This window comes from Salvelinus fontinalis, chromosome 1 (assembly GCF_029448725.1).
Source record: "Salvelinus fontinalis isolate EN_2023a chromosome 1, ASM2944872v1, whole genome shotgun sequence".
In the NCBI taxonomy this organism is placed as follows: domain Eukaryota; kingdom Metazoa; phylum Chordata; class Actinopteri; order Salmoniformes; family Salmonidae; genus Salvelinus; species Salvelinus fontinalis.
Window position 1 is genome coordinate 95759399 of NC_074665.1, and position 18429 is coordinate 95777827.

Here is an 18429-nt window from a genome sequence, read left to right on the forward strand (position 1 = left end):
GTATAGTGCACTACTGTTGACTAGAGACATATGGTCCCTATTCCCTGTATAGTGCACTACTGTTGACCAGACATATGGTCCCTATTCCCTGTATAGTGCACTACTGTTGATCAGACATATGGTCCCTATTCCCTGTATAGTGCACTACTGTTGATCAGAGATATATGGTCCCTATTCCCTGTATAGTGCACTACTGTTGACCAGAGACATATGGTCTCTATTCCCTGTATAGTGCACTACTGTTGACCAGTGACGTGGTCCCTATTCCCTGTATAGTGCACTACTGTTGACCAGAGACATATGGTCCCTATTCCCTGTATAGTGCACTACTGTTGACCAGAGACATATGGTCCCTATTCCCCGTATAGTGCACTACTGTTGACCAGACATATGGTCCCTATTCCCCGTATAGTGCACTACTGTTGACCAGAGACATATGGTCCCTATTCCCTGTATAGTGCACTACTGTTGACCAGTGACGTGGTCCCTATTCCCTGTATAGTGCACTACTATTGACCAGAGCCATACGGTCCCTATTCCCTGTATAGTGCACTACTGTTGACCAGACATATGGTCTCTATTCCCTGTATAGTGCACTACTGTTGACTAGAGACATATGGTCCCTATTCCCTGTATAGTGCACTACTGTTGACCAGACATATGGTCCCTATTCCCTGTATAGTGCACTACTGTTGATCAGACATATGGTCCCTATTCCCTGTATAGTGCACTACTGTTGACTAGAGACATATGGTCCCTATTCCCTGTATAGTGCACTACTGTTGATCAGAGACATATGGTCCCTATTCCCTGTATAGTGCACTACTGTTGACCAGAGCCATATGGTCCCTATTCTCTGTATAGTGCACTACTGTTGACTAGAGACATATGGTCCCTATTCCCTGTATAGTGCACTACTGTTGACCAGAGCCATATGGTCCCTATTCCCTGTATAGTGCACTACTGTTGACCAGAGCCATATGGTCTCTATTCCCTGTATAGTGCACTACTGTTGACCAGACATATGGTCCCTATTCCCTGTATAGTGCACTACTGTTGATCAGACATATGGTCCCTATTCCCTGTATAGTGCACTACTGTTGATCAGAGATATATGGTCCCCAGTCCCTGTATAGTGCACTACTGTTGATCAGAGATATATGGTCCCTATTCCCTGTATAGTGCACTACTGTTGACCAGACATATGGTCCCTATTCCCTGTATAGTGCACTACTGTTGACCAGAGCCCAGCTCTGTTGACTGTGTTGCCTGTTGACTACATAGCAGCTGCTAGAAGCTGACTCGGGATTTGACAGCTTCAATTTGCCTCAACGAGCCTCCTAAACACCTTTCTGCCAACATATTGAGGGAATCGATGAGACAGCCTGGTGTGACATCCCCTCTCGTACTGATACTGACAGGTGACCATCCACTCTAGAGTGACATCCCAAATGGCTCCCTAGACCTTTTACAGTGCACTACTTTTAACCAGAGCTCTGTGCCCTCTCTGGTTAAAAGTAACGCACTATAATGGTAATTTGGTCTGTTAGTACAAGCGAGGTTGGCAATGAACCATTCAACCTGCTGTGAAGGGAGGGAGGGGGGAGGGAGGGAGGGGGGAGGGAGGGAGGGAGGGAGGGAGGGAGGGAGGGAGGGAGGGACAAAATGAGGGGGTAGACAGAAAGAGAGAGGAACATAGAGAGGGAACGATAATGAGAGAGAGGGAACGATAATGAGAGAGATAGTGTTGTGTCTTTGGCATCATTAAAGTGAAGACTGTTATTTTATCAAATCAATTCTCTGTAATTATTATGACGTGATTAAACTAATCATGTAAATGTAATTAACTAAGAAGTTGGGCATAGTGAAAATCTTCAGATTACAAAGTTATAATTTTCCTAATATAACTTTTCAGATATTTTAATATCTGATCAATTAGTCTTCTAATGAATGAATTATTCTTTACCTCACGTTAGTCTCATTCCAAACGTCGTAAATTGTTGGTTATCTGCACGAACCCAGCCTTCACTATGAATCATCCATACATCAATTTTCTTAATCATTTATTTACTAACTAACTAAATAATCACAGAAATGCATAACAAACAAACAAACAGTAGATATGGTTACAAGGAAATGATAGTGGATGTGCCCTAGTGGGCTAAACCGGTATGACGGCTTGGTAGACAAAGGGACTGAGAAGGGCACGAAAGACAAAAGACACTACACAGTTGATAATTATAATAATTTAAATGCTAATCCTTTGCACATGAACGCTCACTCATTTGGGAATAATTGCAATTAATCTATATATTTATGCTCAGTGTGTCGTCATGATCTCTGTTGGAATCGTCCGTCTTTCTGTTGGAAAGTTCATCTGAACTTCTCTTTGCGTCCCTGGAGTCTTTCGCGGTTAGAATGGATACTTCAGAGTCCCATTCAGAAATGATCTTATAGTATAGATGTTTCGGCGGTTGTCGGTCTTCGCATTCAGTCACCATAAATTCTAGCTGCAGACTAGTAATTAGTATCGAAGATTTGCTCTTATTCTGTCGGTATCGATAGTCTCAGAGTTGAACCATTTCCACCAGTGTAGCCAATGCTCCACGTGGTTTGGTTAGGAATTCAACAACCGAGGAATGCATGTTCTCTACTCAAACCTTAGGCCTCTCGGTAATCGAGGTACGCATGGTCTGAAGATTTCTCCAGGTGGGGGTTTTATTCGGCACAGTAAAAAAGGCTGTCCCATGACGCCAGATCGATGTCTGTGCTCATGGGGGCGGGCTAATGACTTAGTGAAACTTTAAAGGGAATTGGATTCTCTTTCATTAAACAGTTTAAAATCACATTATATAATTTCACAAATAGTTTCATCTTTACTCATTCATTTTATACAATAATTAGATGCAAATCTCATAACGGAGACTCTTGTATAGACAGAGTTATGGTAATGTGGTTGTATTGTCTCTCATGAGGTCACAAACATTAGACAAAATGGACCGGTCGTAGCTGGATTCTCCACCGACCGTTTACACATTCTCCAAAACATGGATATTGTTCAGTTCTCAAGTTCTGTGATGTAGAAGAAGTTCCTTTGTTCTACTGTGAACCCTCTCTCTATACTGCATGCCCGGGGCGGGAAGAGAGTCTCCTCCAGGAATTTACGACCTGAGATAACAGAGTCTGGGTGTAGGGGGAAGAGAGAGGTGGTGAGAGAGAGAGAGTTGGTGCTTGCTATATCCGAAGAGGGCCACGTCATGACAATAGGAATAGAGAGAGAGAGAGGAACAGAGAGAGGTAACGATCGTGAGTGAGAGAGAAACAGAGAGAGAGGGAACGAGAGAGAGAGAGAGAGAGAGAGAGAGAGAGAGAGAGAGAGAGAGAGAGAGAGAGAGAGAGAGAGAGAGAGAGAGAGAGAGAGAGAGAGAGAGAGAGAGAGAGAGAGAGAGAGAGAGAGAGAGAGAGAGAGAGAGAGAGAGAGAGAGAGAGAGAGAGAGAGAGCGCAGACTTGTCAAATTCTTACCAAAATACCATATGACAGACCAAGTACACATCGTAATTGATAAACAAACCAAAACAAAGGCAAAGTCTTCTCATGCTTTGTTGATTTTCAAAAAAGCCTTTAACTTAGTTTGGCATGTGGGTCTGCTATACAAATTGATGGGAAGTGGAGTTGGGGGGAAAACATACAATATTATAAAATCAATGTTCACAAGCAACAAGTGTGCAGTTAAAATTGGCAATAAACACACATCTCCTTCCTCAGAGCCGTGGGGTGAGACAGGGATGCAGCTTGAGCCCCTCCCTCTTCAACATATACATAATAAATTGGCGAGGGCACTTGAACAGTCTGCATCACCCAGCCTCACCCTACTAGAATCTAAAGTCAAATGTCTACTGTTTGCTGATGATCTGGTGCTTCTGTCCCCAACCAATGAGGGCCTACAGCAGCATCTAGATCTTCTGCACTGATTCTGTCAGACAAAAATCAATCTGGTCAGAGATGATGTAATCAGAGAGATACCCAATCAATCCTGTCAGAGATACTGGTAATCAGAGAGATACCCAATCAATCCTGTCAGAGATCCTGGTAATCAGAGAGATACCCAATCAATCCTGTCAGAGATCCTGGTAATCAGAGATATACCCAATCAATCCTGTCAGAGATCCTGGTAATCAGAGAAATACCCAATCAATCCTGTCAGAGATCCTGGTAATCAGAGAAATAACCAATCAATCCTGTCAGAGATCCTGGTAATCAGAGAGATACCCAATCAATCCTGTCAGAGATCCTGGTAATCAGAGAAATAACCAATCAATCCTGTCAGAGATCCTGGTAATCAGAGAAATAACCAATCAATCCTGTCAGAGATCCTGGTAATCAGAGAAATAACCAATCAATCCTGTCAGAGATCCTGGTAATCAGAGAGATACCCAATCAATCCTGTCAGAGATCCTGGTAATCAGAGAGATACCCAATCAATCCTGTCAGAGATCCTGGTAATCAGAGAGATACCCAATCAATCCTGTCAGAGATCCTGGTAATCAGAGAGATACCCAATCAATCCTGTCAGAGATCCTGGTAATCAGAGAGATACCCAATCAATCCTGTCAGAGAAACTGGTAATCAGAGAGATACCCAATCAATCCTGTCAGAGATCCTGGTAATCAGAGAGATACCCAATCAATCCTGTCAGAGATCCTGGTAATCAGAGAGATACCCAATCAATCCTGTCAGAGATCCTGGTAATCAGAGAGATAACCAATCAATCCTGTCAGAGATCCTGTAATCAGAGAGATACCCAATCAATCCTGTCAGAGATCCTGTAATCAGAGAGATACCCAATCAATCCTGTCAGAGATCCTGTAATCATAGAGATATCCAATCAATCCTGTCAGAGATCCTGTAATCAGAGAGATTCCCAATCAATCCTGTCAGAGATCCTGTAATCAGAGAGATACCCAATCAATCCTGTCAGAGATCCTGGTAATCAGAGAGATACCCAATCAATCCTGTCAGAGATCCTGGTAATCAGAGAGATACCCAATCAATCCTGTCAGAGATCCTGGTAATCAGAGAGATACCCAATCAATCCTGTCAGAGATCCTGGTAATCAGAGAGATACCCAATCAATCCTGTCAGAGATCCTGGTAATCAGAGAGATACCCAATCAATCCTGTCAGAGATCCTGGTAATCAGAGAGATACCCAATCAATCCTGTCAGAGATCCTGGTAATCAGAGAGATACCCAATCAATCCTGTCAGAGATACTGGTAATCAGAGAGATACCCAATCAATCCTGTCAGAGATCCTGGTAATCAGAGAGATACCCAATCAATCCTGTCAGAGAAACTGGTAATCAGAGAGATACCCAATCAATCCTGTCAGAGATCCTGGTAATCAGAGAGATACCCAATCAATCCTGTCAGAGATCCTGGTAATCAGAGAGATACCCAATCAATCCTGTCAGAGATCCTGGTAATCAGCGAGATAACCAATCAATCCTGTCAGAGATCCTGTAATCAGAGAGATACCCAATCAATCCTGTCAGAGATCCTGTAATCAGAGAGATACCCAATCAATCCTGTCAGAGATCCTGTAATCATAGAGATATCCAATCAATCCTGTCAGAGATCCTGTAATCAGAGAGATTCCCAATCAATCCTGTCAGAGATCCTGTAATCAGAGAGATACCCAATCAATCCTGTCAGAGATCCTGGTAATCAGAGAGATACCCAATCAATCCTGTCAGAGATCCTGGTAATCAGAGAGATACCCAATCAATCCTGTCAGAGATCCTGGTAATCAGAGAGATACCCAATCAATCCTGTCAGAGATCCTGGTAATCAGAGAGATACCCAATCAATCCTGTCAGAGATCCTGGTAATCAGAGAGATACCCAATCAATCCTGTCAGAGATCCTGGTAATCAGAGAGATACCCAATCAATCCTGTCAGAGATCCTGGTAATCAGAGAGATACCCAATCAATCCTGTCAGAGATCCTGGTAATCAGAGAGATACCCAATCAATCCTGTCAGAGATCCTGGTAATCAGAGAGATACCCAATCAAGCCTGTCAGAGATCCTGGTAATCAGAGAAATACCCAATCAATCCTGTCAGAGAAACTGGTAATCAGAGAGATACCCAATCAATCCTGTCAGAGATCCTGGTAATCAGAGAGATACCCAATCAATCCTGTCAGAGATCCTGGTAATCAGAGAGATACCCAATCAATCCTGTCAGAGATCCTGTAATCAGAGAGATACCCAATCAATCCTGTCAGAGATCCTGGTAATCAGAGAGATACCCAATCAATCCTGTCAGAGATCCTGTAATCAGAGAGATACCCAATCAATCCTGTCAGAGATCCTGGTAATCAGAGAGATACCCAATCAATCCTGTCAGAGATCCTGGTAATCAGAGAAATACCCAATCAATCCTGTCAGAGAAACTGGTAATCAGAGAGATACCCAATCAATCCTGTCAGAGATCCTGGTAATCAGAGAGATACCCAATCAATCCTGTCAGAGATCCTGGTAATCAGAGAGATACCCAATCAATCCTGTCAGAGATCCTGTAATCAGAGAGATACCCAATCAATCCTGTCAGAGATCCTGTAATCAGAGAGATACCCAATCAATCCTGTCAGAGATCCTGTAATCAGAGAGATACCCAATCAATCCTGTCAGAGATCCTGTAATCAGAGAGATACCCAATCAATCCTGTCAGAGATCCTGGTAATCAGAGAGATACCCAATCAATCCTGTCAGAGATCCTGGTAATCAGAGAGATACCCAATCAATCCTGTCAGAGATCCTGGTAATCAGAGAGATACCCAATCAATCCTGTCAGAGATCCTGGTAATCAGAGAGATACCCAATCAATCCTGTCAGAGATCCTGGTAATCAGAGAGATACCCAATCAATCCTGTCAGAGATCCTGGTAATCAGAGAGATACCCAATCAATCCTGTCAGAGATCCTGGTAATCAGAGAGATACCCAATCAATCCTGTCAGAGATCCTGGTAATCAGAGAGATACCCAATCAATCCTGTCAGAGATCCTGGTAATCAGAGAGATACCCAATCAAGCCTGTCAGAGATCCTGGTAATCAGAGAAATACCCAATCAATCCTGTCAGAGAAACTGGTAATCAGAGAGATACCCAATCAATCCTGTCAGAGATCCTGGTAATCAGAGAGATACCCAATCAATCCTGTCAGAGATCCTGGTAATCAGAGAGATACCCAATCAATCCTGTCAGAGATCCTGTAATCAGAGAGATACCCAATCAATCCTGTCAGAGATCCTGGTAATCAGAGAGATACCCAATCAATCCTGTCAGAGATCCTGGTAATCAGAGAAATACCCAATCAATCCTGTCAGAGATCCTGGTAATCAGAGAGATACCCAATCAATCCTGTCAGAGATCCTGGTAATCAGAGAGATACCCAATCAATCCTGTCAGAGATCCTGGTAATCAGAGAGATACCCAATCAATCCTGTCAGAGATCCTGGTAATCAGAGAGATACCCAATCAATCCTGTCAGAGATCCTGGTAATCAGAGAGATACCCAATCAATCCTGTCAGAGATCCTGGTAATCAGAGAGATACCCAATCAATCCTGTCAGAGATCCTGGTAATCAGAGAGATACCCAATCAATCCTGTCAGAGATACTGGTAATCAGAGAGATACCCAATCAATCCTGTCAGAGATCCTGGTAATCAGAGAGATACCCAATCAATCCTGTCAGAGATCCTGGTAATCAGAGAGATACCCAATCAATCCTGTCAGAGATCCTGGTAATCAGAGAGATACCCAATCAATCCTGTCAGAGATCCTGGTAATCAGAGAGATAACCAATCAATCCTGTCAGAGATCCTGTAATCAGAGAGATACCCAATCAATCCTGTCAGAGATCCTGTAATCAGAGAGATACCCAATCAATCCTGTCAGAGATCCTGTAATCAGAGAGATATCCAATCAATCCTGTCAGAGATCCTGTAATCAGAGAGATACCCAATCAATCCTGTCAGAGATCCTGTAATCAGAGAGATACCCAATCAATCCTGTCAGAGATCCTGGTAATCAGAGAGATACCCAATCAATCCTGTCAGAGATCCTGGTAATCAGAGAGATACCCAATCAATCCTGTCAGAGATCCTGGTAATCAGAGAGATACCCAATCAATCCTGTCAGAGATCCTGGTAATCAGAGAGATACCCAATCAATCCTGTCAGAGATCCTGGTAATCAGAGAGATACCCAATCAATCCTGTCAGAGATCCTGGTAATCAGAGAGATACCCAATCAATCCTGTCAGAGATCCTGGTAATCAGAGAGATACCCAATCAATCCTGTCAGAGATCCTGGTAATCAGAGAGATACCCAATCAATCCTGTCAGAGATCCTGGTAATCAGAGAGATACCCAATCAATCCTGTCAGAGATCCTGGTAATCAGAGAGATACCCAATCAATCCTGTCAGAGATCCTGGTAATCAGAGAGATACCCAATCAATCCTGTCAGAGATCCTGGTAATCAGAGAGATACCCAATCAATCCTGTCAGAGATACTGGTAATCAGAGAGATACCCAATCAATCCTGTCAGAGATCCTGGTAATCAGAGAGATACCCAATCAATCCTGTCAGAGATCCTGGTAATCAGAGAGATACCCAATCAATCCTGTCAGAGATCCTGTAATCAGAGAGATACCCAATCAATCCTGTCAGAGATCCTGTAATCAGAGAGATACCCAATCAATCCTGTCAGAGATCCTGTAATCAGAGAGATATCCAATCAATCCTGTCAGAGATCCTGTAATCAGAGAGATACCCAATCAATCCTGTCAGAGATCCTGTAATCAGAGAGATACCCAATCAATCCTGTCAGAGATCCTGGTAATCAGAGAGATACCCAATCAATCCTGTCAGAGATCCTGGTAATCAGAGAGATACCCAATCAATCCTGTCAGAGATCCTGGTAATCAGAGAGATACCCAATCAATCCTGTCAGAGATCCTGGTAATCAGAGAGATACCCAATCAATCCTGTCAGAGATCCTGGTAATCAGAGAGATACCCAATCAATCCTGTCAGAGATCCTGGTAATCAGAGAGATACCCAATCAATCCTGTCAGAGATCCTGGTAATCAGAGAGATACCCAATCAATCCTGTCAGAGATCCTGGTAATCAGAGAGATACCCAATCAATCCTGTCAGAGATCCTGGTAATCAGAGAGATACCCAATCAAGCCTGTCAGAGATCCTGGTAATCAGAGAAATACCCAATCAATCCTGTCAGAGAAACTGGTAATCAGAGAGATACCCAATCAATCCTGTCAGAGATCCTGGTAATCAGAGAGATACCCAATCAATCCTGTCAGAGATCCTGGTAATCAGAGAGATACCCAATCAATCCTGTCAGAGATCCTGTAATCAGAGAGATACCCAATCAATCCTGTCAGAGATCCTGGTAATCAGAGAGATACCCAATCAATCCTGTCAGAGATCCTGGTAATCAGAGAAATACCCAATCAATCCTGTCAGAGAAACTGGTAATCAGAGAGATACCCAATCAATCCTGTCAGAGATCCTGGTAATCAGAGAGATACCCAATCAATCCTGTCAGAGATCCTGGTAATCAGAGAGATACCCAATCAATCCTGTCAGAGATCCTGTAATCAGAGAGATACCCAATCAATCCTGTCAGAGATCCTGTAATCAGAGAGATACCCAATCAATCCTGTCAGAGATCCTGTAATCAGAGAGATACCCAATCAATCCTGTCAGAGATCCTGTAATCAGAGAGATACCCAATCAATCCTGTCAGAGATCCTGGTAATCAGAGAGATACCCAATCAATCCTGTCAGAGATCCTGGTAATCAGAGAGATACCCAATCAATCCTGTCAGAGATCCTGGTAATCAGAGAGATACCCAATCAATCCTGTCAGAGATCCTGGTAATCAGAGAGATACCCAATCAATCCTGTCAGAGATCCTGGTAATCAGAGAGATACCCAATCAATCCTGTCAGAGATCCTGGTAATCAGAGAGATACCCAATCAATCCTGTCAGAGATCCTGGTAATCAGAGAGATACCCAATCAATCCTGTCAGAGATCCTGGTAATCAGAGAGATACCCAATCAATCCTGTCAGAGATCCTGGTAATCAGAGAGATACCCAATCAAGCCTGTCAGAGATCCTGGTAATCAGAGAAATACCCAATCAATCCTGTCAGAGAAACTGGTAATCAGAGAGATACCCAATCAATCCTGTCAGAGATCCTGGTAATCAGAGAGATACCCAATCAATCCTGTCAGAGATCCTGGTAATCAGAGAGATACCCAATCAATCCTGTCAGAGATCCTGTAATCAGAGAGATACCCAATCAATCCTGTCAGAGATCCTGGTAATCAGAGAGATACCCAATCAATCCTGTCAGAGATCCTGGTAATCAGAGAAATACCCAATCAATCCTGTCAGAGATCCTGGTAATCAGAGAGATACCCAATCAATCCTGTCAGAGATCCTGGTAATCAGAGAGATACCCAATCAATCCTGTCAGAGATCCTGGTAATCAGAGAGATACCCAATCAATCCTGTCAGAGATCCTGTAATCAGAGAGATACCCAATCAATCCTGTCAGAGATCCTGTAATCAGAGAGATACCCACTTGCTTTGGATAATAGCGTCTGGAAAGTGGCAGGTATTGTTATACTATTTAGGTGAAATGTATTTTCTTGGTTGTTGTTTACTTACTGTTATATACAGTTATATCTGTAAAATATAAGCCCTGTCTGTCTAGAGACACTAGAGGAACAGCTGTTATATCAGACCGTCTGTAAAACAGAAGCGCTGTCTGTCTAGAGACACTAGAAAACAGCTGTATATTTTCTCTTGTAGAGCTGACAATAAAATTCAGTTTTGACTCACTGCAGTAAGTCAAAATACACTGCATGACAAGAAGTATGTGGACACCTGCTCGTTAAACATCTCATTCCAAAATCATGGGCATTAATATGGAGTTGGTTCCCCCCTGTGCTGCTATAACAGCCTCCACTCTTCTGGAGTTAATTAATACGGGGACATGCTTCCATTCAGCCACAAAAGCATTAGTGAGGTCGGGCACTGATGTTGGGCGATTAGTCCTGGCTCGCAGTCGGCGTTCCAATTCATCCCAAAGGTGTTTGATGGGGTTGAGGTCAGGGCTCTGTGCAGGCCAGTCAAGTTCCTCCACACCGATCTCGACAATCAGTGTCTGTATGGACCTCGCTTTGTGCACAGGGGCATTGTCATGCTGAAACAGGAAAGGGGCCTTCCCCAAACTGTTGCCACAAAGGTGGAAGCACAGAATCGTCTAGAATGTCATTGTATGCTGTAGCGTTGATTTCCCTTCACTGAAAGTAAGGGGCCTAGCCCGAACCATGAAAAACAGCCCCAGACCATTATTCCTCCTCCACCTAACTGTACAGTTGGCACTATGCATTGGGGCAGATAGCGTTTTCCTGGCATTCGCCAAACCCAGATTTGTCCGTCGATCTGCCAGATGGTGAAACGTGATTCATCACTCCAGAGAACATTTCTACTGCTCCAGAGTCAAATTTCGGCGAGCTTTACACCACCCCAGCCGACACTTGGCAATGCGCTTGGTGATCTTAGGCTTGTGTGCGGCTGCTCGGCCACGGAAACCCTTTTTCTGAAGCTCCCGACAAACAGTTATTGTGGTGACGTTGCTTCCAGAGGCAGTTTGGAACTCGGTAGTGAGTGTTGCAACCGAGGACAGATGATTTTTACGTGCTACCCACTTCAGCACTCGCCGGTCCCGTTCTGTAGCTTGTGTGGCCTACCACTTTGCGGCTGAGCTGTTGTTGCTCCTAGACGTTTCCACTTCACAATAACAGCACTTACAGTTAACCGGGGCAGCTCTAGCAGGGCAGAAATTTGAAGAACTGACTTGTTGGAAAGGTGGCATCCTATGACGGTGCCACGTTGAAAGTCACTGAGCTCTTTAGTAAGGCCATTCCACTGCCAATGTTTGTCTATGGAGATTGCTTGGCTGTGTGCTCAATTTTATACACCTGTCAGCAACGGGTGTGGCTGAAATAGCAGAATCTACTAATTTGAAGGGGTGTCCACATACTTTTGTATGCATAGTGTATATACAGTATTTGATTGATGACTTGTGCACCCGCATGTCTGAATCTCAATGTACCTGTATCATACCTGCTACCTATATTACCTGCTGTGTATCATACCTGCTACCTATATTACCTGCTGTGTATCATACCAGCTACATATATTACCTGCTGTGCATCATACCTGCTACCTATATTACCTGCTGTGTATCATACCTGCTACCTATATTACCTGCTGTGTATCATACCTGCTACCTATATTACCTGCTGTGTATCATACCTGCTACCTATATTACCTGCTGTGTATCATACCTGCTACATATATTACCTGCTGTGTATCAAACCTGCTGTGTATCAAACCTGCTATGTATCATACCTGCTGTGTATCATACCTGCTATGTATCATACCTGCTGTGTATCATACCTGCTGTGTATCATACCTGCTGTGTATCATACCTGCTATGTACTGTATCATACCTGCTATGTACTGTATCATACCTGCTACTGTCATACCTGGTATGTATCATACCTGCTATGTATCATACCTGCTATGTATCATACCTGCTCTTTATCATACCTGCTATGTACTGTATCATACCTGCTACTGTCATACCTGTTGTGTATCATACCTGCTGTGTATCATACTTGCTGTCTATCATACCTGCTGTGTATCATACCTGCTATGTATCATACCTGCTATGTACTGTATCATACCTGCTATGTACTGTATCATACCTGCTACTGTCATACCTGTTGTGTATCATACATGCTGTGTATTATACCTGCTGTGTATCATACCTGCTATGTATCATACCTGCTATGTATCATACCTGCTATGTACTGTATCATACCTGCTATGTACTGTATCATACCTGCTACTGTCATACCTGTTGTGTATCATACATGCTGTGTATCATACCTGCTGTGTATCATACCTGCTATGTATCATACCTACTATGTACTGTATCATACCTGCTACTGTCATACCTGGTATGTATCATACCTGCAATGTATCACACCTGCTATTTATCATACCTGCTATGTATCATACCTGCAATGTATCATACCTGCTATGTACTGTGTCATACCTGCTATATGTCAGATCCATGCTCTGTATCATACCTGCTATGTACTGTATCATACCTGCTAATGTCATACCTGTTGTGTATCATACCTGCTGTGTATCATACTTGCTGTGTATCATACCTGCTATGTATCATACCTGCTGTGTATCATACCTGCAATGTATCATACCTGCTATGTACTGTGTCATACCTGCTATATGTCAGATCCCTGCTCTGTATCATACCTGCTATGTACTGTATCATACCTGCTACTGTCATACCTGTTGTGTATCATACCTGCTGTGTATCATACCTGCTGTGTATCACACCTGCTGTGTGTCATACCTGCTATGTACTGTGTCATACCTACTATGTACTGTGTCATACCTGCTAGTGTCACGGTTTTCTTCCTGGGATGAAGGAGAGGACCAAAATGCAGCGCGGCTAGTGTTCAACATGTTTAATAGACGAATAAACGGTAACACTACTATAAGTAACAAAATAACAAATGTGAAAACCGAGACAGGCCTATCTGGTGCAGACAAAACACAGAGACAGGAAACAATCACCCACAAAATCCCAACACAAAACAAGCCTCCTATATATGATTCTCAATCAGGGACAACGATTGACAGCTGCCTCTGATTGAGAACCATATTAGGCTGGACACAGAAACAGACAAACTAGACGCACAACATAGAATTCCCACCCAGCTCACGTCCTGACCAACACTAAACAAGCAAAACACATAAGAACTCTGGTCAGGACGTTACAGCTAGGGGTAGCAGGTAGTCTAGTGGTTAGAGTGTTGGACTAGTAACCGAAAGGTTGCTAGATTGAATCCCCGAGCTGACAAGGTAAAAATATGTCGTTCTGCCCCTGAAGAAGGCAGTTAAACCCACTGTTCCTAGGCCGTCATTGTAAATAAGAATTTGTTCTTAACTGACTTGCCTAGTTAAATAAAGGTTAAAATGTTTTAAAAATGTGTCATACCTGCTATGTATCATACCTGCTATATGTCACACCTGCTATGTATCATACCTGCTATTATCTCTCCAGCCGTTGTGCCCTTGAACAAGTCCCTTAACCCCTAAAACTGGGGAACTGCACTGTCTGTGTTTCTCTGGGGTTAAAAAGCTTTATATATTTATATGATCAGAAAATGAACTTTCATTTCCTTCTTCTTCTTCTTCTTTATTTTATTTTTCTCTCCTCCTCCACCTCCTCCTCCCCTTCATCCACCTCCTCCTCCTATTCCTCCACCTGCTCCTCCGATTCCTCCTCCTCCTCCTATTCCACCTCCTCCTATTCCTCCTCCACCCCCCCTCCCCCTCCTCCCCCTCCCCCTCATCCACCTCCTCCCCCTCCCCCTCCTCCCCCTCCCCCTCCTCCACCTCCTCCCCCTCCCCCTCCTCCCCCTCCCCCTCCTCCACCTCCTCCTCCTCTTCCAGCTGTGGACACCACCAAGGATCCGTGCCAGAAGGTGAAGTGTAGCCGCCACAAGATCTGTGTTACCCAGGGTTACCAGAGAGCAACGTGTGTCAATGTCAACCGGAAAAAGCTGGAGCACAGGTGGGTAATCAATCAATCAATCAATCACTCGAAGATTCACAGGCAGAGTCATCTGGGTGGGGAGAGTCTGCATATCATTGGTCCTGGAGGGAAAACTGTGCTCGCCAGGGGAGCTTATTCCGTGGTGTTATCGTTGACAGCAGGCGTCAGTCAGCATGTCTTCTGAACAGCAGCACTATTGATTACATCGCTGTCGTCGTGCCAACGTGCTGCACGTCTGTACTTCCAGAATGATGTCATTTCAACTAGAACATTCCTGCTGTGCCGTGATTAATTTAAAAGGTATAGGCTGCATCCTCAATAGCATCCTATTTCCTTTATAGTGCACTACTATTGACCATAGGGTTCTCCTCAAAAGTAGTGCACTTTGTAGGGAATAGGTTTTCCATTTGGGGTTCATCCATCAAAAATGTAGTCAAACTAAACGTGACACTTCCCTCGTATTGTTTTGTTGTGCATCAGACACACACACACACACACACACACACACACACATACACACACACACACACACACACACACACACACACACACACACACACACACACACACACACACACACACACACACACACACACACACACACACACAATAAGCAGGTAGAGTATCTCTCTCGGGTGTTATTCTACATAATTAATAATATTCTCCCTTTATCCAGTAGACCAGATACACCATGATGGTTATAGATTAACCTTTACCCAGTAGACCAGATACACCATGATGGTTATAGATTAACCTTTACCCAGTAGACTAGATACACCATGATGGTTATAGATGAACCTTTACCCAGTAGACTAGATACACCATGATGGTTATAGATGAACCTTTACCCAGTAGACCAGATACACCATGATGTTTATAGATGAACCTTTACCCAGTAGACCAGATACACCATGATGGTTATAGATTAACCTTTACCCAGTAGACCAGATACACCATGATGGTTATAGATGAACCTTTACCCAGTAGACTAGATACACCATGATGGTTATAGATGAACCTTTACCCAGTAGACTAGATACACCATGATGGTTATAGATGAACCTTTACCCAGTAGACCAGATACACCATGATGGTTATAGATGAACCTTTACCCAGTAGACCAGATACACCATGATGTTATAGATGAACCTTTGGGATATTATTATTTATCCAGTAGACCAGATACACCATGATGTTTATAGATGAACCTTTACCCAGTAGACTAGATACACCATGATGGTTATAGATGAACCTTTACCCAGTAGACTAGATACACCATGATGGTTATAGATGAACCTTTACCCAGTAGACCAGATACACCATGATGGTTATAGATGAACCTTTACCCAGTAGACTAGATACACCATGATGGTTATAGATTAACCTTTACCCAGTAGACCAGATACACCATGATGTTTATAGATGAACCTTTACCCAGTAGACTAGATACACCATGATGGTTATAGATGAACCTTTACCCAGTAGACCAGATACACCATGATGGTTATAGATGAACCTTTACCCAGTAGACCAGATACACCATGATGGTTATAGATGAACCTTTACCCAGTAGACTAGATACACCATGATGGTTATAGATGAACCTTTACCCAGTAGACTAGATACACCATGATGGTTATAGATGAACCTTTACCCAGTAGACTAGATACACCATGATGGTTATAGATGAACCTTTACCCAGTAGACTAGATACACCATGATGGTTATAGATGAACCTTTACCCAGTAGACCAGATACACCATGATGGTTATAGATGAACCTTTACCCAGTAGACCAGATACACCATGATGGTTATAGATGGACCTTTACCCAGTAGACTAGATACACCATGATGGTTATAGATTAACCTTTACCCAGTAGACTAGATACACCATGATGGTTATAGATGAACCTTCACCCAGTAGACCAGATACACCATGATGGTTATAGATGGACCTTTACCCAGTAGACTAGATACACCATGATGGTTATAGATGAACCTTTACCCAGTAGACTAGATACACCATGATGGTTATAGATGAACCTTTACCCAGTAGACTAGATACACCATGATGGTTATAGATGAACCTTTGAGATATTATTATTTATGACACATTTTGATCTAAGTGAAAGCATGAGATTTAAATACCTCTGATAGAGACCTAGTCTCTGAACCTCAGGCTTTCAAGGTCAAATGTAAAGGACGGCGTCGCAATAATGAAATAACATAACAACCATGGTGGCCATGGCAACACAAAGCCCCACTGCTGTCTATCTCTCGTAGCGCTATATATCTGCTTCTCGTGAAAAACAGAAATAGTGGCCGGGAACAAACGTAATCGGAAAAAGACGTGTTAACGGATTTCAACATTATTCCCTGCAAAGTCTATATGCAGCGACAGCAGGACATTTATCTTCCTCAATAAACAGCTTCATCTTCTTGACGCTACCCTTGAGATGAGGGAGCCACAGTGGTGTGGAATGAAGAGTTATAAGCATGAACACAGCCGTGCTAACTGCTAACCCTGCTCAGCATCATTAAGTAAGAGGCCCTGCTCATGCTACTGCTCATGCTACTGCTGCCACTGCTCATGCTACTGCTCATGCTAATGCTACTGCTCATGCTACTGCTACTGCTCATGCTAATGCTACTGCTCATGCTAATGCTACTGCTCATGCTACTGCTCATACTACTGCTAATGCTAATGCTCATGCTAATGTAGAGTACAGGAAGCTATTGGGGTTTGCTTTTGGAAGCGGATGTGCTGCTCACTAAGTATCAACCCCAATGTTCAGTAGAGCAGATGAACAAGCCAAGCAGAGTCAAGTTGACGTAGTTAAAAAAAAAGTTGTATCTTATGTCCTCCCTTTGTGATTGTTTAGAAGTTGTATTACGGGAGTTATTATAGATACGCAAGTAGGCATCGTCTGTGTCTGTTAACTATTTTCCATGTTTCCTCTGTTGAAGCAGAGAGCCTGTAGAGCTGATGCCTCATGAGAACACCTGTAAGCCCTGCCCTGTGGCCGCTGCCTCCCCTGTGTGTGGTACGGATAGACACAACTACGCCTCTCAGGTACTAACATACCTCCTCCTCTCTCTCTCAATTCAATTATCCCTCTCTCTCCCCCCCTCTCTCCTCCTCTCTCTCTCAATTCAATTCTCCCTCTCTCTCCTCCTCTCTCAATTAAATACCCCTATATCTCCCCCTCTCTCTCCTCCTCCTCTCTCTCTCTATTCAATTATCCCTCTCTCTCCTCCTCTCTCAATTAAATACCCCTATATCTCCCCCTCTCTCTCCTCCTCCTCCTTTCTCTCAATTCAATTCTCCCTCTCTCTCCCCCTCTCTCTCCTCCTCTCTCTCTCTCTCTCAATTCAATTCTCCCTCTCTCTCCTCCTCCTCCTCTCTCTCAATTCAATTCTCCCTCTCTCTTCCCCCCTCTCTCTCCTCCTCTCTCTCTCAATTCAATTCTCCCTCTCTCTCCCCTCTCTCTCCTCCTCTCTCTCAATTAAATTCCCCTATCTCCCAACCTCTCTCTCTTCTCCTCTCTCTCTCCTCCTCCTCTCTCTCAATTGAATTCTCCCTCTCTCCCCCTTTCTCTCTCTCTTCTCTCTCTCTCAATTCAATTCTCCCTCTCTCTCTCCTCTCTCTCAATTCAATTCTCGCTCTCTCAC

At 43.5% G+C, this 18429-nt stretch overlaps 1 protein-coding gene across 2 annotated transcripts in view; it reads left to right on the forward strand.

Moving 5' to 3' along the window:
* Positions 1-18429, forward strand: part of LOC129864186 (testican-2-like) — a 70350-nt gene that overhangs the window by 13610 nt on the left and 38311 nt on the right. Inside the window, exons 2-3 of one of the 2 annotated variants that reach the window (XM_055936884.1) lie at positions 14654-14774; positions 17725-17830. In XM_055936884.1, the coding sequence (XP_055792859.1) occupies positions 17744-17830 (87 nt within the window). In that variant the 5' untranslated portion in view covers positions 14654-14774; positions 17725-17743. The remainder of the gene's footprint in view (positions 1-14653; positions 14775-17724; positions 17831-18429) is intronic. The other variant, XM_055936875.1, reaches the window with a different exon arrangement.